The sequence below is a fragment of the Anolis carolinensis genome, chromosome 5, assembly GCF_035594765.1.
Source record: "Anolis carolinensis isolate JA03-04 chromosome 5, rAnoCar3.1.pri, whole genome shotgun sequence".
Lineage (NCBI taxonomy): Eukaryota > Metazoa > Chordata > Lepidosauria > Squamata > Dactyloidae > Anolis > Anolis carolinensis.
Window position 1 is genome coordinate 84,986,459 of NC_085845.1, and position 27,295 is coordinate 85,013,753.

Here is a 27,295-nt window from a genome sequence, read left to right on the forward strand (position 1 = left end):
CCTTTGCAACCTGCACCTGGTTGCACAGCCAGCAAAAGACATACATGAAATCATGAAGTTGTTTGTCATTTTTGTTTTTGTCAGGCAAGTTCACAACTATCTAAGGAAGAAGTGTTAAGATACATCATTCCTGAGTTTCAGAGACCAGGGATTTCTAGCAGCTGGTACTAAACCCATCCTTTCTATCTTAGCCATATATGTATATTACCTCTAGTATTCTGTTTATTTGTTTTCTTCCAGCATTATGGTTTTTGTCATAAGGTCTAGCTTAATCTAGAACACAGCTATAACTTTGGACTCAGGTTCTGCAGATATGCAGTTACTTGATATAAAAAGTCATTATCTTTAATTGTGGGTTTTTAAACTTAATATGACTAAACTGATTGCACTTAAGAGTCTAGTCACAATAACCAGAAAAAGGATTTTCTAAGGATTTTTTTCCCATCTTAACTTTTCCCCCTTATGATATAATAACAATAAAAAGGGGAAATTACATGATTATCTCATTTACATGTATTCATAGAAAGAGTCCTTCTGGATCAGAGCAGAACATGGTACATTTATGTAACATGCGGAATATAAGTGCAAGAGTGTTCTCTTCCTATTGTTGCATAGCTATTCATATTCAGTGGCATGATACAAATCGTATCACCTTTGGTTGCTCATTCTTCAATGTGCTATACGCCATCATATTGCAGCAGTGCTCTTCTACACTTTTCATGGGATAAACAGGACAGTCTATGCAAATGGACACAGATCTGACATTAAAAATAGCAATACCAGTTGTAGAGTATTTGTACTTTCCTGGACATGTAATTTGGGTTTCATAATTACTGGTTCTTGAATAAGAAAATTACAAAATAAGAGTGGAAAGAGAAACAGCTGGAGCTGTATTTATGAATGCCACTCAATTTGTATGAATAATTTTTGGTAAGCAGGCCCATTTCTTTCACATATCAAAAGTAATTAACAACTATAAAGATCTGAAAGACCTGTATTACTTCATACAGTCCTTTGAATATTTAAGGCCATTATCACATTTTGCATCTTTCTGCATTCTATCTCATTTTCCCAGGTGAAGAAATACATTGTATAAAAACGTGATGCTTCAATATCACTTTCATTGCATCTGAGGAAGTGCATTGATATCCATGAAAGCTCATGCTAAAATATAAATCAGTTAATCTTAAAGGTGCTTGTAGATTTTCCTCCATCCCCACCAATAGCGCTTGAGACGGTGGCGGGACCGAGAGGAGGGCCTCCCCAGCAGATCTTAGAGCCTGCGACAGTTCATAGGGGGAGATGCGGTCTCGAAGATAAGCAGGTTTTATCAGTCATAACCTTTATAAATCTTATATGTCATAGTAGCTTATTCAAAGGCTTATTCTCATAAATTTATGTAATACTTTTTGAAGCTATCTAAATTGGTGGCCATCAAAGGGAAATAATCATGTGACAACACTTAGTTTCTCCAGTTCATTGGCAGAATTTTTTTTCCTTCAGGTAGGACAGATGTACTCAAAAGAGAGTCCCTCGACTAATAAAGAAGTTTACCAGCTGTTAGGATTTCACATAGTTGAAGGCCAAAACATCTGGGGATCCACAGATTGAGAACCACTGCACTAGAACATAGCTGATAAATGCGAAACCTGCTCACTTTTGTAGGCTTGCATTGCAACCCTGCATTCCCAGAACAGTTTTTGTGGAATGTTCTGAGGACGCCTGACATTATTTAAACCACCTAAAGAGTGTTGTAATCCTTTAAAATGAAAAAGAACGGAGGTTTCCAGTTCAGATGAAATCATCTCGTTCAAACACTAATCATGTTCAATCACCATACTGAGCTGCTGTGCAAGAGCTACTTTTATTGGATCTCTGTAATTCCTTTTCAACAGGATGCAGGCTTTAGCACATCTTAGAGATAATGTAGATGCACAAAAAGGATGTAACTTACAGATATTTGCAGAAGAGGAGATTACACAAATGCATAGGTTTTACTGAATATTACTCAGGCATCAAGGTGATAATTTACTTTAAAATGCGAAGAAAGGAAATTGTAGTATAATGAAATCTGAATAATGTGCACAAAAGAAGCTTTAGGCGCAGGGGGTTAAACAATAGAACCATCACTCCGGTTATTTATATGAACAGTTTGATTTATTACAGCCCTTTTTGCTCACTCCTTTTCCTTAGTCTACATGGGTGATGGTTGAGAGAAACATTAGCGATCACTTACGCAGTAGATTCATGGGGGCATTGAAGAGGGAAAATTGAGTACTTACATTAAAAAGAGATTTAGGGTGTATGTTTTTACCCACCTTCTAAGAAAAAGGAGCAGGTATAAATGTACCACGGCAACATGAAAACAGAAAATAGTCTTGGATGTGAACAATATTCAGTGTCTCATTCTTTACAATACTAGAAATTTGGACAGTGAAGGAAAATGTAATGGGATGGACAGAATTCAATGCCCTTATTTGTTCCCACAGCTACATCCCGCAGATACACGTCTCATGTAGAGTAGAAATGCCAGCTGCTGTGGTGATAATGGAAGTAAACAGAGATTGGTATGATCCATAATAAGGATACTGTGAGGGCCCCCCCCCCATATATATCAGTATATATACTGTATATGAAAAAGTAAGAAATGTAATAGAAATGTATGTCTTCTCTGAATCATGAAAATCTATAAGCAGGTGCTGAACGTGAATCCAGATGAATTAACATTAGCTATCTGAAGACATTATGAAAACTGGGACTATTTCCAATTTTCTTTGCGTTAAGATATAGTGTGGAAAGGAAAAAGTCCATTAATAAGTGAAGAGCAGGACTAAATTAATAATGATTTTAAAATGACTTTTTTAAAGTATAGCTTTTAAAAGCAGAGATATTTATATGAAAGAAAATAGATTAGTAGTTAATCCTGCCTTTTCCCTGTCCGCAGTCTCACACCGCAGCCTCCACTTTCCACCACCAGTGAGGCTAAGAAAAGGGTATCCAGTAGAAGGGATTTTATTACAAGATATAATAATATTTGTATAGGATGATTTTCAGTGGAGATAGAGATTAAGAAACAAAATGGGGATCCAGTTACCACCTGCTCTAATCTTGCTATATGCCCCTTTAAGTTCTTCTCCCCAGGGGCTCAATACAGTTATCTGAAAACTAACTAAAATAACTTTTACTTGCTAGATGTATGCCCATGTGAGAATTCAGTGATCCTATACTGTTTCTAAAGATTGGGATGTAGTGATGTGGGCGCAAATACAAATAAAGCTCAAATCTGTGATGGTTTTGTATGTGGTGAGGCATATTTTGATGATAGTAGTGGAAAGAAGCCAGAGAAGTGAAGTAGGCCTGCTTTTCAAGTTTAGTGCCAGCCTTGATCTGAAGTCACGTGACATTGTTAAACTGGCCTGGATCTGGTCAGCATCTCAATGGATGGGATTCTAATCCGCATTCTGCCTTTGATTCTGTGGAGGCAAATCAGTATATGAATGCGGTAATGGATACAACTTGGGCCGAACTCGTTTTTCAAATTTTATTTTCAATTAACTGGGTCTACATTTTTGAATTGTTGGGCAGAGATGTGTTCCCGCACCTTAGGAGAGCACCTTTTGTGAAATGACATCTATTCCTTTTGCCTCTTTGCATGTATCTCGAAGCAGAGAGGAAACTAGATTGCAGTGAAGTAAAAGGCCTTCCTCCTTTGCCAGTGTTTAATCTGTCTGCTTCCCAGCTACTAAACGTGAAACGTACATGACATAAAATGCAAAGTGGAGCTACAGAAATAGAAAGGCTGATTCGGCCCTTCCAGTCTCTATCTCTTCCCTGTGACATACGTTGGGTTTGACAGAATGGGTGTTTTCCAATCCTCATTAAAGCCGTGTTCTTTTTATTGGATTAAATTAGCATAGATTAATTTAAGTATGCAAGGTTTTGAGTTACATCAAAGCTTCCATGTAACTTTAAAGATTTGATTTACTGGCAGAATGTATCCTGTCTGTCTGTCCATCCGTCAATCTATCTATCTGTATACACACACCTGCTCCTCAGCACACATCTACCATTTTCAGATGTTTAAAACTGATACCCTCACCACCAAATGTGAGAATAATGTAGATATTTTTAAAATCTCTATTGTTTCTCAAAGAGTATTCCCCCCCCCCCCCCGCCACCCCACACATTAACCATAGGTTTGGTTTGCCACAGACGAAATGAAATAGCCTTTTAAGCAAGCTTAATTTGTTCAAGCATCATTGAATTTAATTCCATGAGGCTAGTTTTACACATTGTGTCTAAAATGTGTTTTCAAAATGACATCTGGTTTTCAAAGTGCTTTTGTTACATACTAGTGGTTTTAACATCTGTATGAGTTTAAGTACCAGTAGCAGTGGGTTTTGAACAAGTGCAACAAAAAAAAATCATAATCTTGACCTTATTTTAATTAATTAAAAAGTAACGGCTGTGAGAATTACTCTGTAACAACAGACAATTCAATATAATGTAGAATTATTTCAACGCTAAAATTCATTACGATGTTACCCACAAAGGTATAGCAGTAAATCTGGAGATATTAGCATCATGCTATGACTAACCCTTTAAAATGTTTCCACCTTTTCGTCTTTTTACGTAAAAGCCATTTCACTAAATGTGAACTACATGGATTCATTTATTATTTTCTTGCAAGCTTTCCTACCAGGTTCAGGTTCATATGATACATGCCTTCATTCATTTGCTTCTATCTTTTGGTGCTAAGAAAGCTCCAGGGATGTTTAGTGCAATTCCCTTTGTTTGCCCCTGCTTTTTAGTTATTGCATTCTTTCTGGGTTTTACTGCAGCATCCATGGCTTCATCTCCTTCCGTGTACACCCAGAATGCCTTGGTCTTTTTCATCATCATTTGTTATAAGCAGTCAATTTCCCTGTTTTTCTGCATTGTTAACAGTTCACCCATGCTTACAACTCTTCACCTCTATTTATAGGCTATCCCATCATGAATTGTTTTTCACTTGATTTATACAAATTGGGCCAAAAACCATAAAGGAGTATCAATATTTATTAACTCCTTTATTTTTTCTGTTTTTAATTTACAACACCATAGCACCATACACAATATATATCAGAAAAAAATTTACATTATGTATGAAAAATCAAATTTTGTACATTTTTTAATTTAAAAAATATTATTAAAATATCCCTTTGTGACTTTTGGCTCATCCTGTATATAGTTTCCTTGTAACTCAGACAATCCCATGCTGTCAAAATCAATTTACTTTCTGGACAGAATTCAAAGTGTTGACTTCAAATTTTTAAGCCCTCAATTGCTTGTGGTCTAGAGGACTGGCTGTCTTGTTATGACATCACAGGAAACAAGAATCCTCTGTAATTGTGAATGAAGGAGACATTCTGGTGCACATGGCCTGTCTTTGGATTAGAGCTGCTGTCTGTTTTGGTTTTGCAGCCATTCAGTGCTCAGCTTGATAAGGTCATTCTTTTTTTCCTTGGAGCTGGAGTGCCTTGGTGCAAAGCAATCACAATTTCCACAGGGCAGTAATGAAAGCAATGGCAATAACTGGTTTGTCAACAATTTTTAAATTAAGAGCTAGCATAAATCAAGGAAACGTATTTTGTAAATTTCAGTCTTGGATTCAGCAATGAATAATTTTGACATTTTTCTCTCTTGTGTGAGAAAGTCTTGAAACTGCATAGTTTTTGAGGGTTTTGTCTTGTTTTGTTGAGGAATGTGGTTTTCTGAACAAGAAAAGCCATTCCTGCACAGAAAATATAATTTTTTTCAGAGACAAAAAATCATAAAAGAGTTAATCATGCAGAAAGGCCCTAAACAGGGAAGCTTTACATCTTTGGGGTATTTTAGTTTGGGTTTTCCAATACTCTGAAAAAAAATCCTTTTGATCAGATTCTTAAAATATTCTTTGTACAGTGTTCCCTCACTTATCGCGGGAGTTAGGTTCCAGGACCACCTGCAATAAGTGAAAATCCGCAAAGTAGGGACACTATATATTTATACATTATTTAGTAGTTGTACACTATTTTAAGTCTTTATCAATCAGTTATAGCTATCATAGCTGAGTAACCTCCTTCCCTTGATGACATGATATATTTGCACTTTTAGCACTTTGGCCTAGATTCTTTGAACCTAATCCATGATTTTAACATTTTATCTTGTATGAGGTTTTTATGACTTGCTTTTATTGTCTGATTATTGGTTTTATTGGTTTTATTGTTTTGTTTTTATTGTTCTGCTCGGGCTTGGCCCTATGTAAGCCGCCCCGAGTCCCTTCGGGGAGATGGAGCGGGGTATAAGAATAAAATTATTATTATTATTATTATTATTATTATTATTATTATTATTATTATTATGTGTTGATAAATCACCTTCTCCTTCCTCCCTTCCTTAGGCTGTAAATTGTAATTTTTTATTATTTATAATATTCTTTCAGAGTTTATTGAAAAACAGCGAATCTGTAAAAAGTAAACCATGAAGTGGTAGTGAGGAAACACTGTATAGCATGAACCTTGTATTCACAGGGGTTATGTTTTTGGACATGGATACCCAAAATAGCCAATAATAACAATCACTGTTGAAATGGAGGACTTCTCACCTTGGGTTGGAAGACTTAGAAAATACCTAATGGGCTCTGATTTTATTAGGAGTGGCTAAATTTGTCAGGAATCAGTACCGCCAACCCAAGGGTCATATGATAGTCTAAACTTGGATTTGCAAACCACTTTAATCAGTAGCTAGAACCTCATCCATTTACCTACATATTCTCTCTCAGACCTTCCTTTCTGGAGCCAAGCTAGTGAGCATCAGTTGACATAAAGATAGTATGATGCTTTGCCAAAGAGTGTGCCAAGCTGAGCTCAAGAGCAATGTTTTAAAATGTATTTATGTTTGAAACCACTACAACTATGCTCGTAGGTTGCATTACTTCAGGCTTCAATGTGAGAATACAAATACTGTGATAGACTGGAGTTCCTTCTCTTGCACTATTTCAACAAGTCTCTCATTAGAGGCACAGCTCTTAATATCTTGTGTGTGTGTGTCCATGAGCTGAACATAGTGCCTTCCCCATCAAAAGCAAAGTTCTTTACTCTGTCAAATATAGGTGTACATCTCTGTGAGAGTCATCCTTTAAAGCCACATCTACCATACAACATAGCCTTCATTAGGATTATGGAAGTAGAGCAGGAGTGCACTGAAAGCAAAACAGAAGATAGAACACACTGTAGGTCCTTTTCATAAACTTTACAGGAAAACGTCTGGGAGGAGCATAGCCTGTGTGACTTGGTAACATTGCAAAGCTACGGTGCTGTTCCAGGCTGCTGCAGAGCAAGGAGGGCCCTGCCTAAGTTCTACGTATTCCATTGGCCTCTGCATTAACCTTGCCATTTTACTCCCTAGGATCCTTGGAATTTTGTTTGAATTTTTCATTACAAGTATAAGAAGAATACAACAATAAAGGAGGACATCAGGCAACTGTGGCAGGACTCCTCCTTGGCCATAACAAAGTAAACATTCGGCTTAGCTGTGTGTGAAAAAGTAGGTGATTGTTTAAAGCCTTAGTATGATACGTCATGTCAGGGGTGGTGGCCTAGAGGTCTCCCAAAAGACATTTTACACAGAGTAGAGAACTTTGCCTTTGATGAGGAAGGCATTGATGCTAAAACTGAGAAAGTCTTGGACCATGTCAGCAAGGCATGCATCACAGTGAGGAAGATGAGGTTCAGTGGCTAAAGACAACACAACAGCTTTTCAGGTCCTTGTGATACTGGCAAGTCTTCTTCATTCTTGCAATTTAACTCACTGTTGAGGTCATCCCTTACTTTCAACAGTCTTTGGACAATCAAAGGTGTCAGTTTAAACAACAAAGATATCAGTCTTCAATTTCAAAGAAATCCTCTTTTTCTTTGAAGTTTCATATTTGACTACTAAAACAAGATGACAGTTCAGTCAATCATGATTCCATCCAATCCAGCTCCGCTTCTGTCACGGACACTCTGGTTAGTCTGACTTTATTCCACCTGGCAGAACATCATCACAGACTCTTACGCTTTTACCATTATCAGTCAAAGCTACACCATAGAGTAGAATAGTTTGCTAAGAATTGTGGTTCTACAAGTGGTTATATGTGTCTTCACACAAGGCTACTTCCCCTCCTTCAGGTCCCATAAGTTCATCATTTCAAAACTGAGGGGACAGTAGCTTGGTACACTGTGACATACAGTACATGGTAAATGGGAAGGGGCAGGGTTAACCCAAATTATCCCACTTTAGAATGTCCCAAATGGTCTCTTTACATGTGCAGTACCTATTTGTGTGAGGGTCCAGATAACCACTCAAACAGCCACTGTTACACAGAATTTTTTTTTCTAATAGTAAACTCAGTTATTCCATGACCATAAGTTTGGAAGCAAAATGGGAACAAGTGCTGCATACTTCTGGGAGTTCCCCAGAAATATAAGAAAACATGAGTATTTTTAAATTAAAAGACACAAGAAAATAATTTTTAAAATCCCAAATGGCCAGGTTCCAATCTTCTGGAAACTACAAAATGTTGACTGAGGATTTTCACTGGAAGCAAAATGGGAGAAATGCCAAGCATGGTAGGATAGAATTGGGCTGCCAGAGGTTCTGACAACTGGAAAGAGAGAGATTAAGGTCAGCTAGCATGTGATGACTTTTCTGTCTTCACTATATAGGTTTCAGCAAAGATTTCGAGAACAGGAAACCTTTTTTCTATGTGTCATTTTCTGGAAAGCTCTTAAGCCTCATATATATAATTAAGTACTTATTTTCCCATCCCCTGAACTGTTTTGTGTCCTACCCATCTCCCTGTTGTCTTGAGCCTTGGAGAAGAGTAATGCTATTAGGAGTTGGGATACACTGCCACAGTGGTTGCAGGTCCCCATTTGGATTTGCTTGTTGTTAAGTATTAAAATTAAGCGAAAAGCTGTACAATGTTTCTTGAAATTATTGAGAGTTGTAATTCCCCCCCCCCCCCCCCGGGGTTATTTCCTGGACAAGGAGGAGATTGAAACCCCCTTTCTGTTTCTTCATGTTGAGTACAGCACTGGAGAGGGTGTTCTGGTGTTTATTTCATGCAACAAATCTCTGTGATCCTAATGTATATTGACTACAAAGTTGTGAGAGTACATCAGCTGATTAAGCTGATAGCTTCAGATAGTGGTACATATTTAGTAGAAGTATGCCTGCCAGATGTGGCATTAATTGAAGTGCTTTAAAAATAGTTTCTACCTTTCATAGTTTGTGTATTTATGGAAGAAAAAGAAAAACAAATAGTGTACAAATCATTTGTCATGCATGAATTGCCTTGAAGTTTATCATTGGAGAATTATGAAAATCAAACTGCTGGCTAACGCCGCACTGTACCCTGCTAAGCAACCTTGTCTTGTCTTTACATGACAACCGAAACCTTTGTATCTACTCTACCATGTTATGCTTGAAACATTAATCAGAAATTTCATATCCAGCCTGATGCCATTTTAGATTTATGGCCGGAAAATATAGGGAACTATTTTACAGTACTGACCTCTGTTCCATTTTATTGCATTTTGTGGAAAGAAGAGGTAATTGATCACAATTTTGTAGTTAATGCAGAGACTGGCACATTTGTAATGCAATGGCAGGGTCACTTTTGAATTCTGAAGCCTCCATAATATTTAGATGGGTCCAGCTCCAAGCCATCTAAGCTGGTGTATTTTCTGGGAGCTTTTATGAGCCTCATGCTATTCCTGCTGTGGAATATGACCTATTTCATTGGTAGTCTTGGAGAGTAAGAGGCCAGCTGCAAGCATACCCTGCTAAAATGATTAGCCAATAATGGTGCACTGGGTTGTAAAAGAGCAGTTGTAATAACAGATTACTCTATTATGCTTCATCGTTGACTGAATAAGGGCCTGACTGAATGAAGAGCCATTTTCTTCCTTAACATAGAGGAGTTCATAATATATTTTTCCTGAATTACCAAACAAAATTTGGGAGGAGTAGAAATATCTTTAGTGTAAGTTGTTTCTCTGTGGCAGTCTGTTTGACAATGTGTGTTTGGGGGAGGGGGGAGTTACAAAGCTTAAATGTGTGCAAAAGGTACTGTTTGTAAATCTTAGCAACTTGGATTCATAACTGTAAGGATGCAAAATAGTTTTAAAATGCTAATATCCAGGTATTATGCATAGCAAATACTAGCTCAGTACAATTCATTCTGGTTTAGTAGATACGTTTTGACTACTTAACAAGTGGACAATCTAAGTTGATCCTCAACTACTTCATGTTAGCAACATTAATTGTAATTTGTTGCAATAGTCTTGTGCTTCTTGTGTAGTGTTCTTGATATTCTTAATCTCTGTAGAAGATTATATCTTCAATTCAAAGGCTAGATTGGCCAGGGTCTCAAAATGAAATCGAATTGGGCTTTTGTCTACAGGCCAGTGAACCAAGGACAACTGAGAGACTGCACTTCCAGTACATCACGGCAATATTATGTACTTTATAAAACATAACATTATCACTATTTCTAAAAAAAAATTAAAGTACTATCTGTTGGTATTATTATTTTTAGTAGAAACACTTTCACTAGCAGAGGTATAGTGTCTATATATGAGGCTAGTTCCTATGTGGAATTATTTCATATATTGTTTTCAAAATGTGGAACCAGGACTTTTCTGCCGACATTTTATCCCATCTTGTGACCCGGCATTGCTTCTTGTACTATAGAATCAGGTAATGGGAGTTATAGGAGAGGCCTGTTTACTCTTTTGCTGAACCTTCTGCTTGGAACACATTTACTCTTTTATTGACTAAACCATGATCTGCATTCCTATGAAGCAAAAATGAAACTGCATCTGTACATAGTAAGGACATATTCCTCTTTATAAACATTATTTTTACAATCTTCTATGTGTACTAATAGAGCTATATTAATAAATAATAAAGTGGGGAATACATTCTGAATTAATCTTTAAGAGTAGACAGACACACACAGTACTTGTGCTCTGTCAGGCTAAATGCACCCTGCACAATCCTACCAAGTTGGATGCAGTCCAGTAACTATAATATGGTCCACCAGGCAATCAGTAAAACTTTCTGGATTTGCCACCTACTTCAACTGCCAGGGTCATAAGGCAGTACACAACCTCCTAGGCTTCTGGACTTAAAGGATGTCAGTATTGTTTACTGAGTGAAGGTGCATAGAGGTAAACTGTAAGTGAACATAATTTAAACAAGCACAATATGGGAGGCTGCTTATTACTCTTACCACATGAAACTTAACACGTGCTTTAATTTACTGTACACTTCCATGAGGAACCAAAATATCTTAAAGTCACCAGATTTGACTGATCTTGGAAGTAGGGTCAGCTCTGGTTATTGTTTGAATGGGAGACTTCCAATGAACATGAATAGGACATATTGCAGAAGAAGCACCCGATTAAACCAATTCTGAGTATTACTTGCCTAACAAATCTATATAAAATTCTTGGGATCGCCATGTCTACAAACAATTTGAAGGCATGTATATATATTTCGGTAGTTTTAAGATGCATGTGAGTTTGTACGTTCAATTGTCTCTTAAATTACCGTTTCCATTTCTTGAATGATAGTAAAGCATGAATGTTCAAGCCTCACATTTTTAGCAGTGCACAAGGAATTGTCAGCCAAAACAGTATGCAATATCCTTTCATTCTTGACCTTTCCAAATTTAAATAATGTTTTGCACACAAAAACATTGAGGAAGATAATATTAACTAACACTCTTTGTTAAAAAATGTAAATATTATTGAATAACACTATGTAACCAAATTTGGAAAAAAAATCTGTTCCTGGTTTGAAAATGTACAGTTTTCTTCCTTTAAAAAAATCTGTTTAAGAATGGCTGAGAGTTACATTTTAAAAAGTTTTAGTAGCAGATGTCCCATTGTATTTACTTTTTTAAATATTTACTTATTTTTCAGAAAAGATAAATGAAACCTATTAAGAGAGAAACTCAAACACGTGACAGTTTTTAAAAGTTAGAAGGGAATTTGTTTTTTATTACACTGTGTAACACAATTTTTGTCCCTGTGTTATGTCATTTCCTAATTGGTTCTATCATAAAACATGGAAAAAGTTTATTAAACTGCAAAAATGTTGTTTTGCGAGACATCCTGCAACACATTTTGCTATAATTTTTCAATGAATATCTCATAGAGTCTCAGCCAATTAACTATAATTTGTGGCAGCCACAAAAACAAAGTTTCTGGAGTATAGCAACTACTTTCAAAGTAAGTACTGCACAATTAAACAGAAAATAACACTTCTCTCCAGATATTTTCTCCATGTCAAATCTCATACCAGCAGACTAAATTGCCTTTATTTTAAGACAAATAGACATTTCAAACTTTATTACAATAGGATAGTGGAAAAGGCAGCTAGAAATGAGGTTACCATGGTACATATGTACCTTGATGTAGTTTTGTTTTTTTGTTTACAGACCACAAACAGATATAAGTATACTGTTAGAAAGACAGTTTTGTGTGTTTAGACCTCATTTATACCCTTGGCAGAACCTAGACTGACCACAAAGTCCCATCTGTAGAAGCCAGGGCATTAAATGACCATTCATGTTTCAGACCAGTCTTTTTCATTTTCACCACTTTCTATTTCATCAATACTTATGTGTTTTATATCTTGTCTTTAATTGGTTTACATTTTATGTTCCCTGATCATGTTTAGATTTACATCCACAAGACCTGGTGTATGAGACACTTCACATATAGGCAGTGAGCAAAGTGATTGTACTACCACTGTAGTGACAGCTGCTCTGATGAAAGGGCGACCAATATAATTTTCTCTCCCTTTTTTAGATCACTTCCCTTGTGACACTCCAGCTGTTAACCTTGGTAGGCCATGATGACCAGCTTAATGGACCGAGATACAAATGCAATGTGTCTTTAGATTTCATTCGAGCAATTTCAAGGTAAGCCCTGCTACAGTCTTATAATAGAAAAAAATACTATTAGGCATTGTGAAGTATCTCGTAGCACAATTTGCGTTATTTCCCAGTATCTAGACATTCCTGTAGAAATGAACCTTGGGGCATCCAGGAATAAAGAAAACATAATTGAAGATACTGCATGTACTCATGTATGAATCTAGAAATTTCAGTCAAAAAAATCAAACCCAAAAAACCTGGGTCAGCGAATCTGTGGCTCAGTGTAAATACTGAACCTTAACAAATTCCAAATCCAAAAGGGGCAACAGCCTTGCTGCCGAGGGGTGGGCAAACTCACCAGCCATCAGCTGCTTCCTTTGGAAAGTGCAAGAAGAAACACTTTTCTCTTTGTTCCAAAGGCAAAAGGTCAGCAGAGGTGGAGAAGCCTACCAGTCATTGGCTTCTGCCTTTAGAACAAATGAGCACAAGCTCTACAGCAAGGTTTTGAAAGTATTTGAGATTAATCCTTCCAAAAGCAGAAGCAAGTATCTGGCATTATATATATCAAGAGTTAAAGGGGGTGTCTGTAGATATTCACATTTTTTCCACTTTCATGAAAATCCGCCACCCCTAACCCTCACAAATATAGAAGGTCAACTGTTAGCTTTTAGCAAAGTGGATTTTGCAGTAAGAACAATGCGTTGAAATTCCTGGGAAGTCAAATTATTCATGGTTTCACCTTTTTCCTATTTTATTTATCAGCCATTATTCTTTCAATAGTTTTTTTCTTGGCAATCTCTAAATGCTTTGTGTGTTTCACATGCTTAGCAAATCTTTAAGCAGAGCCTGGATTGCTTGGCGCTCTGTTTATTTGTTACGTGCTAGAGGCATGGTTAATTCATCAGCATCCTTCAAAATTAACTTAATTGTAAATGAGAAATTGTACATATTGGTAGATTTATATTAGGTTTAGCTTCATTTATTTTGGGTTTCAATTTACATTCGGAGAATCGTTTAATGTAGGACTTGGACTTTGAAGAAGACAATATAGGAGATTTACATAATGTCTAATCATCATGCTACAATATTACTTTGATTTTTTTATCAAAACCCCAAAGGAGACAAGAAACATTTTATAAGATATTTAAACACCCACTGCCATTATTAAATCAGTCATAAATTATATTTACAATGACTGTATCTCTTGGGTGCTTAAAAGTAGAAGTAGAAAGATGATTCCCCCTCTTTTCTCTTCGCATGCTCTAAAAACCGACCCAGGAAGTCCAGAAAGATCCCTGGAGGAAGCTTTTTGTGCTGAGATGGCAGCAGGAGAGAAGTCCTGTTATTAGTGTGAGTGTAGCACTGGATTTAGCCTAAATCCTTTATTAGGAATGTTTTACCTACTGACTTATGACGAAGGGACATTTCTCTGTGCGGATTCTTTTGTATATATTTACAGTTGCCAGTTTACTGATATAAATAGGAAAGTTTTCAAAGACTGCAGTAATTAAAAACCCATATGTCTAAATCCTAATTCAAGACTGTCTAACTGCAGTGATAAAGTTAATTATTATTCTGTTATTTTAAGAAGTTCTTCAATCTCTGGATTACTTTAATCATAAAGTAGATTTTATTTCTGATTTCATTGAGTAGTTCGTAATAGTTTCTATATAAAAATAGGTTCAGTTTTGTCTACGTGCTGATTCAGCTTCTTCTTAATTTTTTCTTTCACCAATGCAAATGTCTAGGATCAGGATATCAGTTAATTGGACAGAACTACACACAAGGTCTTTACTGGTTATCGTTAGGCTAAACAATTGATTGTGGTATTTTATCTAGGAAGCTTAACATTTGCCAGAGAACACTGTTTTATATCAACGTCTAACATAAAAGCAACTATAGCACACCATATATCTTTAAAGTTTACAATGTGCTAATTAAGTAGACTTCATCAGTATCATGTAAAATTCTGGAGCTAGAGAAAGTCTCATGTTTTCTGTGTCATGGTATTTCCTTAAAGTTGAAGCAAAAACATGGCATTAGGAAATTATATGACAAATAAGAGAGCTAGTTAGTCTTTAGCATTACATATTTTTTGCGCTTTTTTTGTAACATGGCCTCCTTTTTAAAATCCTACCTTATAACTTTGGTCCAGTATAAAAAAGGATACCACAGAATTGGAATATTGTCCATCAGAAGTTTGAGAAAATGGGGAAGGTTTCACTCCATAGAGGGTATCTTTCATTCTCACAAAGTATCAAATAGATTGATTTTTTCCTATTGGAGTGCCCCCATTTAGCTAAAAACATGAGTACAGAAAGAAATAATACAGACTGTAAATTAGATGGAGTTGCATCATATATAATACTGAAAGATTCTTTAGAAGAAGAACTGAATGTTCAACAAGATTGCTATTTTATAATCTCCAAATAGTTTACCGTGTTTACTAACCTTAAGAAAACCTCTCTCTTTTTTGGTTTTTTTTCCAGATTTTTAATGTTTGTGTATAAGTATTGAGATATATCAGATATATCAGAGATTGGAGCTAAGTAAATAATTCTGCTATATCACAGTGATATAGGAGAAAATTATATAATTCTAATTTACTAACCAGAGCTCCACAACCTCTAAGAAACTCTAAGAAAACCTCTCTGATTCTTGAGCTAAATTTTGTTTTATGGCTTAAATGGACAAACATTTAAAGTTTTCAAAACCTTTAAAGACAAAATCCAGGTCCACTTCTTCTGTGCAACTGGGTTATTGGTGTGGTAGCAGGAAATGTTCTTCTACCCCACCGTCATTCATGATCTGGGTGCTCAAAGTGGTGGCTCAGATGCAGTGAAAATTGAATTGTTTAACTTTTTATCTTGTTACATTGGGATAAGGTTGAGGAATATGAATAAGATCAGTTACATTTTCACTAAGTGATCACTTGAAGGGAGAACGTCAGAAAAGCTAAAACACTCAGAATTAACTCAGGCTTACAGTAGACATGTAAAGTTACAAAAGGGGGTTTACTGACTATATCTGGAGCAAGAGGAAGAATAAGGGAATCATAGCAACTGCATGGAGAAAATGAAGAAATGCAATCGGGACAGAGAAAATACTGAACTTCTCAACCCTTTTTTTTGCCTCTGTCCTCTTCCAAAAGCAAATCATGTGCCATCTGGAGAAAATAGAACAAATGATGCAGTTAGGAGCCTGCAGGCCAGAATAGCTAAATAGTTAGTACAGGAATACTTAACCATTCTCAATGAATTCAAGTTTCAAAGACCAGAAGAACTGCATGGAACTTACAATGTAAACTCTGTCAATAATCTTAAATAGTTCTTAGAGAACAAGAAACTGAAGGAAGGCAAATATTTTCTGCATCTTCAAAAAGCAGACTGAAGGAGGGCAGATATTTCCCCATCTTCAAACCAACGAACAGAGGAGAAGAGGTCCTGAGCAAATCATTCAAAACTAATCTTACCCTTTTTTGATGTGATACAAGCTTTGTAGACCAAGGGAGCGCTATTTATGTAATATATCTTTCAAAATATTTTTGACAAGGTTCGCTGTGGTATCCTCACAGACAAACTGTTAAAATATAGGCTATACAGTGCTATTGTTAAGTGAATTTGTAACTGATTGATGGACTGAAACCAAGAAATGTTCATTGAGGGTTCTTCTTCATCCTGAAAGTGACTAATGTGGTGCTACAGGGTACTGTTCTGTCTCCATTGTTGCTCAACATCTTTATATGTTACTTGGATGATGAAATAGAGAGCATGCTTATCATATTTACAGGTAGCACAAAATTATGAGGGGTAGATAATATCCCAGAAGACAGGATCAAAATCATAATGACCTTAACAGACTGAAGAACTGGACCAAAACAAAATTGTGTTATTGAAGGCTTTCATGGCCAGAATCACTGGGTTGCTGTGAGTTTCCGGGCTGTATGGCCATGTTCCAGAAGCATTCTCTCTTGATGTTACGCCCACATCTATGGCAGGTATCCTCAGAGGTTGTGAGATACTAATGTACTGCGTTGTTGTTTATAGGACTGTGAACTTTGACATAATAAAATACTTATATGACTTTTTGTGAAGACCATATGGATTTTGATGACAACGAAGGCAAGATGCAACTGATTTGTCTTCTTCAGCCATCAGAGGAGAAGAGACTTTGGGCTCCATTGGATTTGTCCAAAACAGGTGCCGACTCTGCATGGGACTTGATAAAAACACTCTAGTTGGTCTGGATAGATCTGAGCAGAGGACTCTTTACTCGAGACCCTGGAGTATTCAGAAAAAAATGTGTTAATTATAAACAGCAGGGACTGAGCACAATCTGTTCTGCTCTTAATGATGTTATCTTAACACTGAAATTGCCTGAAACGTATTTTATTTAGGATTGTATTTTGTGTTATGTTGAAGTATCCCCTGTGCTTTGAACATGGCAATAGCCTTGTTTGTATGCCCAGTCTTTTCACTTCCTCACTGTGGGAGCCTTTTGCATTTGACTGCCAAAACAGCTTGGTCCTAAGGCCACCGTTTAGAAGAGAATGGAAGAGCAAATGCAGTAAACATAAAAACAAACTGAGGGGATGCTTTTCTTTCATTCCTTAATTCTGTCCAGTTACTTGTAGAATGAAACCCCATCTGTTTTGTACATATCATCTATTAAAACCTGCTCTTAAAAATGTTTTCTCCAGCCACCTTAGTTTTTTTCTGTTCTTGTCATGTTACATTTATATTCAAAAGCAGCAGTGCGTGTTGGCAAAGTAATCCCTTAGCTAAAGACTGGCACATAATATTGGAAGACTAAAGCATATCTAACCTAGAGAGAAGACCTATAAAATCTAGATGGCTTTCCAGAATCCTCTCTGAGTCTCATACATGCATCATGAAAAGAACAAAACAACAAACCAGTATGATGTCATGACATAAGTGATGTGCTTGCAGAACCTAATTGTATCTGCTCAGTGTCATTTTCTTCATACAACGAAGGAGACAATTCTGCAGCTGGAGTATTCTCTCATGCCTTTTGAACTTCTGCAACTTATTTTTTTAAATCCTTTTTTCTGAACCCCCCGCCGCCCTCTGGGGTTCAGATTGGAAACCTTGCTTCTGTATTTTCATGACACAATGCAGGCTGTCTAAAAATAAGTATGTGGACTTGGGGCAAAATGACCTCGTTTGAAGATCATTTATTTTGCGCTTGAGTATTACATAACACTGAAGCCTTTTTAGAAGGGTCAGATGTAAGAAAACTTTATAGAATCTTGTTTAATATACTTTGTACAGTGACAGTCCTCTTTATCACTGAAATGGAATCTCCTCCAGGGCAGCAAAGAGTAAATAACACAGTTGACCTCTCCCCCTGCATGAAAATGCAGTGACATGAAAGACAAGAGCTAGTGCGCCGGGCTGTGGTGCAGCTGGTTAGTAGCCAGCTGCAATAAATCACTACTGACCAAGAGGTCATGAGTTCGAAGTTAGCCTGGGTCGGATTGAGAGCCCGACCATTAAATAGCCTAGTTCGTTGTTGACCTAAGCAACCCGAAAGATAGTTGCATATGTCGAGTAGGAAATTTAGGTACCGCTTTATGCAGGGAAGCTAATTTAACTAATTTATGACACCATAAAAACGTCCAGCAGCGTGCGGAAGAATGAGGAGGTACTTTATCAAGGACTTGGTGTCACAGTGGATGATGAAGCAGCAGCTTCCCCTGTGGCCGGAATCGAGCATTCCCTCATGAAGCCGGAAGCTGGAAAATGTTAAATTGCTTCTGTGTCTCTGTCTGTGTCTGTATGCTCTATGTCTAATGGCATTAAATGTTTGCTATATATATATGTACATTGTGAGCCGCCCTGAGTCCCTTTCAGGTGAGAAGGGCAAAATATAAATACTGTACATAAATAAATAAAATAAATAGTGATAACTTAGAGTGACCATGCTATTTGACAAATAGACCACCTGTTGTGACTGCGCCTTCGGGGACTGTGAATGATAGTGGTGGGATCAGGAGAGGAAGGAAAAACCATCGTGAGGAGGGCTCGTTGGAGGATTTGCACAGAAAGAGAATTAGGGACCTCAATGGGGAATCTTCTATGGAAGATTCAGATGGAGAGTCTGTGGAAGAAATGGATGCTGGGGAACAGGTGGTGGCTGAGGAAGTGGGCACTGACTGGGCACGGGCACCGGAGATGCCTGGGGAATTGGGGCCCGTGGATACTGCTGAACCTTGGGTATCTTCAGAAGCAGATCCCACTTGGTCTGTTTGGAGGAGGGAGGATGGATCCTCAGGTGTGCATGGTGTTGGGCGTGGGCAGGATGATTGGAATTCTGATGAAGAATTAGGCACGCCCGATCCACGAGCTTTAGCTGTGTGGAGTTCTGATTCAGATTAAGGATTTGGGACACCTGCTCTTTGGGTGTTGGTGTTTGGACACCCAGGGAGAATTGGGATAAATTGGGAATGTTTGGTCACTTCACTTTGCGTGTGGCAAGGTGTTGCTGGGCGCCATTGGGATTCCTGTACGTGTTAAAGAAGACTGGACTGGGACTTTGCTTCAGATGTAAGTTTATCTGGGTTGCTCTGCAACGGAGGGCTGGAACTGTGTGGGTTTTCCTGGACTGCACTGTTATTACTATTTTTAGCTGCTGTTGCCTCCGTTGCCATGGCTCTTTGTGCCATTTTGTGGACCTTGAATTGATGACTACAACTTCTGGACCTTGGACTGGAATTCGACCCTGTTTCTGCCTTCGCTCTCTGATTGGTCTACCCACGACTCTTGACTTCTGGCTTGCCTCCTGACCCTGCTGCTGTCTCCTGTCCTGACCCTGGATCAACCTGACGACGTCTCTTCACTTTGTCCCTTGAGCTCCTGGCATTACCTGCACTCTTGAAGCAGTTTGCTGCTGTTCCTGCTATTTTGACTCCGGACCGGTTTGACGACATCTTCTTGCACTGTCCCTTTAAATCCCCAAAGCCTGTTGCTTGCTGCAGTAAGGGCTTGGAGCCATACCTTCCCTTTTGCTCCAAGTTTGTTTACAAGCTCCTTTGCCCGGTTTTGGTTTCTGTTTAGAGCTTTGTGTTAAAACTGCTAGCTTGTGACTCTTGGGAGTTTTTTTGGGAATTTCCAAGTCTTTGTTTTGTTTTGGCCGCTTTTCTAAGCCAACTTAGTTTGTTTAGAGCTGAATTGAAGCACCTTTTGTTTAATCTGGATTATTTTCTTGGATAATCCGGTTTGCTTGCTAAAGCATACTTATTGATATATTTTTGTTTGGACTGCTTTAAAACACTGAAAGTTAAGTGTTTAAAGCCATCTTTTGTGTTTGTGTCTATTTTTTGGGCTATCTCTTGAATAAACTCTGTTTGCTCTCAAATTGGCGTCTGACTCTTGACGCCACCATTCCTGAATGTGGCAGGTTCAGGTTCATTATAGTAATTGTTCAATTTCAGCTGCAATCCAAGTTTCCAATCCAAATTTTGATCTGGATAGATTTAAAATTAAGGTACTGCAAAACACTGGTTATGGAAGGTAAGAGGTATGAAGTACCAATAAGCAGGCATGAATATGCATTGCACCATAGCTTCATGGGCTTTCACTGTAACATATGATACATTTTGTGGATAAGATGCTAAAGCAACACACATGAATAGAATATCTATGCAGTGCACATTCACTGTTGGACTTACCCATGTATTTGTGAAAATATATACAAAGCACTATTTAGTAATCATCAGTATTTCTGTCACATCACAAACTGTATTTCCATGCCAGCTGCTTGCTTCAAGCTGCAAACCTGTTAGCTTTTGAGATGCAGAGAGCTATGAATTATTGGATGATGAAGCACTTGCCACACTGCTGAGCTTAATTCTCTTACAAAATGATACTCAGCAGCCTGACTCTCTCAAGTGAGTTGCAATTTTCAGCTAACAGTACGTCATTTTGATTTTGGAGCCATGGTAAACTGAGATCATCTTGTCTGTTTTTCCAAAAGCATTATTTTAAACAGAAGTCATTTTGTAACTGTCTGGAAACCAAATTCAGCATTCATAATTGAACAAGAAAGTTGTGAGGCGTGAAGAAACACCAATCAGTTTACTGCAAACACCTGTACTTGCTTTGGTAGATAAACTAAAGGTGGAATACTTCCACTTGTTAGCATGACAGTATAAGATGAGAATAAAATAAGAGTGTTGAACTGGTATAGGACCAAGCAAATATACTGGAGGGTGGCGTTTCCCCATCATTGGCTGTTGAAAGAGTTAGGCATGGCAAGGCCTGAGACCTGTAACAATTCTGAGAATTTTAGAGGTTATTGGAAGACTGAAAAAAAAAAGACTACAGTATGCTCTCATGGTTTCAAGTGTAACCAAAATAAAAATATGTTCAGTTCTACTAAACATGTACTGGAAGAAGAAGGGAAGAGACTGAAACTCACATCTGTCAAGCAAGCTATACATAAATGTCAGGAGCTAAATATGGAAGTGGAACAAACAAGGTAGACATTTGAATCTATTTTATAGAAACCTTCATATGGTACTCAATTCTCTTTCCTGAATCCTGCATCTACTCAAAATTGTGTAATGACTGGATTCCCACTCTTAATAAATGTGCTTTGTACTCACTACTTGAGAATTTTTATCAGATAATTGGGATTGTGTCTTGTCCTTACTGACAATCAGCAACAATATTCATAAACATCTGTATCATAAGGTTCTCTTTTACACTATACAGATCCAGCTGCTTAATCATAGAATCATCAAACCTGTGCTATCTAAGGGAATCAAAACAAAAAGCGTAAAAATTTTGGATCCACTTTATCAGTACTTCAAGCACCTTGATCAAAACATTTTAATATCTGGGTTTTGATCTAATATGCCCATTTGTGGACTGATTTGGACCAGATTTGATATTTACACTTTGGTTGACATATCAAACATTTTTAAATCAAGCTTTGGGGTCAACTGGAAAAAACCTGATATGGAATAAATGTTATAAGCATTTTAAGTGCTATTAAAATTTCATTTCATTCAAATTGCAAGTGAAATCATGAACAATCTGGGTAATGTCAGGCAAATTTCAGAGCGCTTGATATTTTGCATAAGATATTAAACACAGTTTTGAACTGTAGACTTGGCAGGTGAAAGTAAAAGAAACGAGATATTGTTCACAGGAGAAAAAAAACAATATATGTTTTGTATGCAAGAAGATTTGCTTGGTTGCTAAAAGTTCAAATTTAGAAGAGTTTATATCTAATAAAATTCATTTGGGAAAGATACCTTCAAGATTTTCTTTTCAGATGAGTGGAAATACTTTATTTTTCAGTTAAGAAACAGAATTTTTATACTATTTCTTTTTTTAAAATGTAATTGCCTTCCTGGAATCTTTGGATGTTTGATATGTTACTTTAGATATATAATTTAAAAAATAACAGCTTCTTTGCAGCTTACAATTGGCAGTTCCCCAAGGAGTCTTTTTCTCTACTGTAGCTTTATTGCCAAGTTGTCATAGTATTAATTAAATCTGGAGAATGAGCCATTGCATGTCATTTTCTGTACTGGATGCTTTCATATTAGAGGCAAGTCTCCATGGCAGGAATCCATGTAAGAACCACCAAAGGGAAGGGAGTTTGAAACTTCCATATAAGAGCAGAATAATGCATCACATTGATTCTAAGAAGAAAGTGTTGGCTTTAGCAATACATTTTAAAAAATCCAAAATTCATATACTGTTTTCTTTCAGTAAAAAAAGAATTTTGTTTAGCTACCATTCTTCTCTTGATTTAGCATTGGTCAGATCAGCCTGGTTGGAGAGTATAATGTGTAATTTATGACACATTCATTCTACTTCCAAAACATTGAAGTGGAATGAATTTGTGTCACAGGTTATATACATTATTGGGTTTTAATTAACCATGGGATACAACCTACTGTTGCTTGAATCTAAATGCATTCACTAGGATTGTAAACAAACTAATAAAATTACCAATGAAGTAGATAAAATAATAGATGTGATGTGATAAAACATGCTGGAAATGACATTTCAGCAGTCCTAGTGGTTCCATTCTGGGCCCAGTAGACATGGTTTACCATCTTCCTTCAGCCATCAAGAGAGCAATACGTACACCTACCAACACATGCACAATTTCTTCACATATTAGAGGCAGGGTTATATATTCAGACATCAAGACTCTTGCCTTGATGGAGTGGCAAATTGCATCCTTCATTACCCTCAATTGGTCAGAGTTTGGGAAGCTTCTTGGGAAGAATGTTTCTGAATAGAGATCTGCCTCTGTCTTCTGTGGATATGGCCACAATCCTTCATTTTTTTTACTTCCCCTTTGCAAACAAGACCTTTTCCTTTTGTTTCTGAAGCCATGGTATCCCACCAGCATCCAGATACTCAGCAAAAGTATTCATCAACCCTATGGTACAGATATTTTTAAGAGTCCTGCACATCTGTATCCACTACTGATCCTCTGGTCCTTATCTTTAGTTCAGTTAATGAACACTCCCTTTGTGCCTCATGCTTCTGTGGATGAATGTCTTCTTACTATGAAATTCATCTTTCTTTTCAGCAACACATCTGGGCTTATTGCTCTCCAGTCTGATGACCTGTTCCTGTACTTCAGTAAGAATACCTTCCCCAAAGGTGATCTACAATTTCAGTCTAACTGGTATTCTTTCCTGAACCTTGAACAAATCTCAAAAAATCTTCTGGTATGTCATATGAACACGTACTATTTATGTCATTAGAACTACTCTTTTTTGTCAGCCCATATCATTGTTCCTTTCTTACGGTTGTCCTAAGAAATGTCACCATGCCACCCCACAAAGAATGTTCGGACTATTTGTCTGGCCTACACTTTTGCTAAGAGCCACTTCTGACGTCAATCAAAGCTCACTCCATCAGATCAATTGCAGCATTTGCAATCTTCTTTACTGGTGCTTCTTTGCCAGAACTTTTTAAAGGTGCCACATGATATCAGCCATCAATTGGATAAGACATTATCATTTGAACTCTAGGAATGATACAGGATTTGGTCATAAGATTTTACAACCTTTATTTTTGTGACTGATTTAATTTCAGGAGCAATCCTGTAGCCAGGAAGGGAGGATTTAGGAGTTCAAACCACCACCACCCCAAATTTTTCAGATTAAAAAAAACTGGTTTACTCATGAACTATGAGAAGCAAAAATTAAAAGTTCCTCCAAAACTTCGAGCACTGTCTCAACCACATTTTGACAATTTATTCACCCTGTCATTACCTGTCTTTCCACCAATTTATATTGCAATAGCTGCAATAGCAGATATAGTGGAAGCAACAAAGTTGGCCCACCCGTATCCGGCAGACAAAGCTTAAGGCACAGGTGGGAATTTGAAGGCCCAAAACAGAGTACCATCTGAACAACGTGTACTTGGCTTGTACAGAACCTCTTGGCAATTCACAGTGGAAAGTGTCCTGATGTAACCCGTCATCATGATAAAGGAAAGCAAAAGAAAGTGGAAGAAAACAGAGACACCTACCAATTGTTGAAACTATTTGAGGCTGATAAGAACTGGCTTTAAGAGGGAGCAATGATTAAGGACCTATTACCTGTGAAGAACCTTTGCACAATAATGGTAATTTCAAGGCCTTGTTGAGATCTCATGCCAGATCAGGAAACACTGACTTGCAAAGCCATCTCAAAACTGCAGCCACGAATGCCAATTAATTTCAAAAGAGTAAGCAAATGAAATCATGCAACAATCATTTTATCATAGAGACTCTCATTCTATAACAGATGAGTTCCAATGGGGTGATACTCTACTCAACTTGTATGTTATTTTTGGAATGAAAGCCAGAAATGAACAGCCTAGCTTTAGGATTTAATGCCTTTCTCAGACATAGGGATGGGCTATTTTTGTGGTTCTACAATAAGACTTTTTTGCTCTGAGGGATTCCTAACTATGCCTAAAATTTTCTGTATTGTAAAAAAAAATATCCACAAGTGGCTACCAGTACACTGTTTTTTAAGAAAAATGTTTTATTGTTCTTGTTAAACAGTGTCAGGAAGCACTGTAACCAACTTAAAGATTTACTGCTCTTTGGGTATTCAAGGGGAGGCAAATGATCAGGAAAAGTTACAGCCTGGAGATGCAAAATAGACTTAAAGAGCCAAATTTGAACATTGGGCTCCTGTTTCATCATCTAGTGATGGAGCTGTGTGCTTATAAAATCCATGTTCTTCAAAACTAGGCCAGTGTATGTGAGGATCATTAATTAATTTGGAAGCTATGAAAATTTCTGACCGACCCTGTCTTGCTTTCAAATTAACTACACTCAGAACTGGATGCATTATCTTCTCCAAGGAAATCAAAGCTCTGTACCTAAAAGTGAACATGCAAATGAAGGAGAATATGCTAATGTACTTATATTAGCTACTCAATGTACCAGTATTCGTTTAGTTGATACTTCTGCTTCAAAGAGTAATATTTGCAAATAACTTGAAATTTTCATGTTAATGTCTGGAATGACATAGGACAAGGACTGGTGCAGATTGGGGTGAGTTAGCAATAGGATGAAAGAGGTTATAAAAAGATGTACAGAGTGTGGGGCTTTGCTAAATATCAAATTGCTTTACTTTCTATATTACTTGCCTTTAATTTATCAGACTTAACTTTGTTCAGAGCTAGAGCTTCTGCACAAAGTACAATTAGGTCTATTGATTTCTAATCCAATCCTCTTATTTACTTGACACTGACACTCCATTATTGAAACGGAACTACTCCCAACTAAATATTCCTAGATTTCATCCTTTGTATCATTATCTGGAACTTGGCAAACACAATTGACTAGTTAAATTGGAGCACATTTTCGTGTACTTGGAACCTAATTCTTTAAGTGTGTTTTAGATTAAAACCATAGCACCTCAGACAACGTTTTGTAAGTACAGTAGCTGGTAGCCATTATGTTACTTTGAATTTACTGAATGTGAAACAAAAAAGAGACCTCTGTGTTTTTAAATAAGTCTTCCGAAGAAGCACAAGTAGCAGGAGATTAGGTTGCTTTGTTCTGAGATAAACTAAGTGTACAGCTATGTCAACCAGAAGGTGAAATATTAATTTTCTGAAACTATGCTAATAATATGTTAACAGGTTCATGACACAGTAAGAACAACAGAAGCATATTTTGTACTCATGCCTTTTTGATAAATATGCACTTTCCATTTCAAAATTGGATTGATTCTGGAATTGTGACGGGACAAAAGAAACATGAAAAAGAAATCGGTGAAAAGATACGTCACCTGGCATTTGCCCACTGAATTAAAGTTTCCAAATCTGCTGAACTTTTTGACCAAGAAAGTGCTATTTAAAAGCCCCAAAAGAACAGAGCAAGTAAAGCGGTATTATTACATTTGCATGTGGAATTCCATTTTAACGTTTTTTCAATGCAACTAAGCTTCTAGAAGCCAGAAAGCATTTGACATTTCTGTGGAGACATGCTGTGACATTTGTACTGAATGGCCAATTATCATCAACAGGCAGAGATGCTAAGGCAAAGATGAAGAATTTAACAAGATAAGGGAAACAATGAAATTCTTAGTACTGGTATTTAGTTTATGGTGTTTTATTAATATTTATTTCATTTTATTTATGTATATTTGTAACTGTTCTTTATTAAGAGAAATTTCAAGTGGGTGATAATATCAAAACAATATGTATAAAATATAATAAATAAATATCTAATATAATAGTGTATATTTATGTGTATAATAAGAGTGTATTATATTATCACATAACTACATTATTTATAAAATGCATAATGTCCTTTATTATATTTTTATATATAATGGACAAAGTTGGACAAACATTTCTCATTTGACAGTTCAGTTCTCACAAGCTTACTTCAAATGGATAAGTGTTTCTTAAGTGAGCTTCCTTCCTTGAAAATGTGTTTAGAGGCCATTTTTAATGTAAACATGTGTAATTGTGAGGCTATGAATATGATTGGAAGAGCTTTTTAAATAATGCATATTATTTATGTTTTTATTTACTATAGTTTTACCTCGCTCTTCTCACCCCGAAGGGGACTCAGAACGGCTTCCAAGTGGGCAATATTCAATGCCATACAATAACAGATACAATCTACATAAATATAAAACATTAAAAATAAAAATTATAGCATATTTAAACATCACACTAATACATTAAAACAGTAAAATCAGCTATTAAAAACACACAAAGCTGAAGTCATAGCCCAGGGCCATTTCAATTGTATTACGCTTCCTTCATTGCTGCCTACTGAACTGCTTGTTCTCCAAAGGCTTGGTTCCATATCCAAGTTTTCAGTTTCTTTCTG

General features: G+C 36.9%; 1 protein-coding gene across 11 annotated transcripts in view; it reads left to right on the forward strand.

Moving 5' to 3' along the window:
* The window catches only part of orc5 (origin recognition complex subunit 5), a 178,067-nt gene that overhangs the window by 147,663 nt on the left and 3,109 nt on the right, over positions 1-27,295 (forward strand). For 4 of the 11 annotated variants that reach the window (XM_062983508.1, XM_016993988.2, XM_016993991.2 and 1 more), the window contains 2 exons: positions 12,885-12,997; positions 23,531-26,667. In XM_062983508.1, the coding sequence (XP_062839578.1) occupies positions 12,885-12,997; positions 23,531-23,708 (291 nt within the window). In that variant the 3' untranslated portion in view covers positions 23,709-26,667. Of the gene's footprint in view, positions 1-12,884; positions 12,998-14,230; positions 14,303-16,998; positions 17,642-23,530; positions 26,668-27,295 lie in introns of those variants that run through there. The other 7 variants (XR_010006976.1, XR_010006977.1, XM_062983509.1 and 4 more) reach the window with 5 other exon arrangements.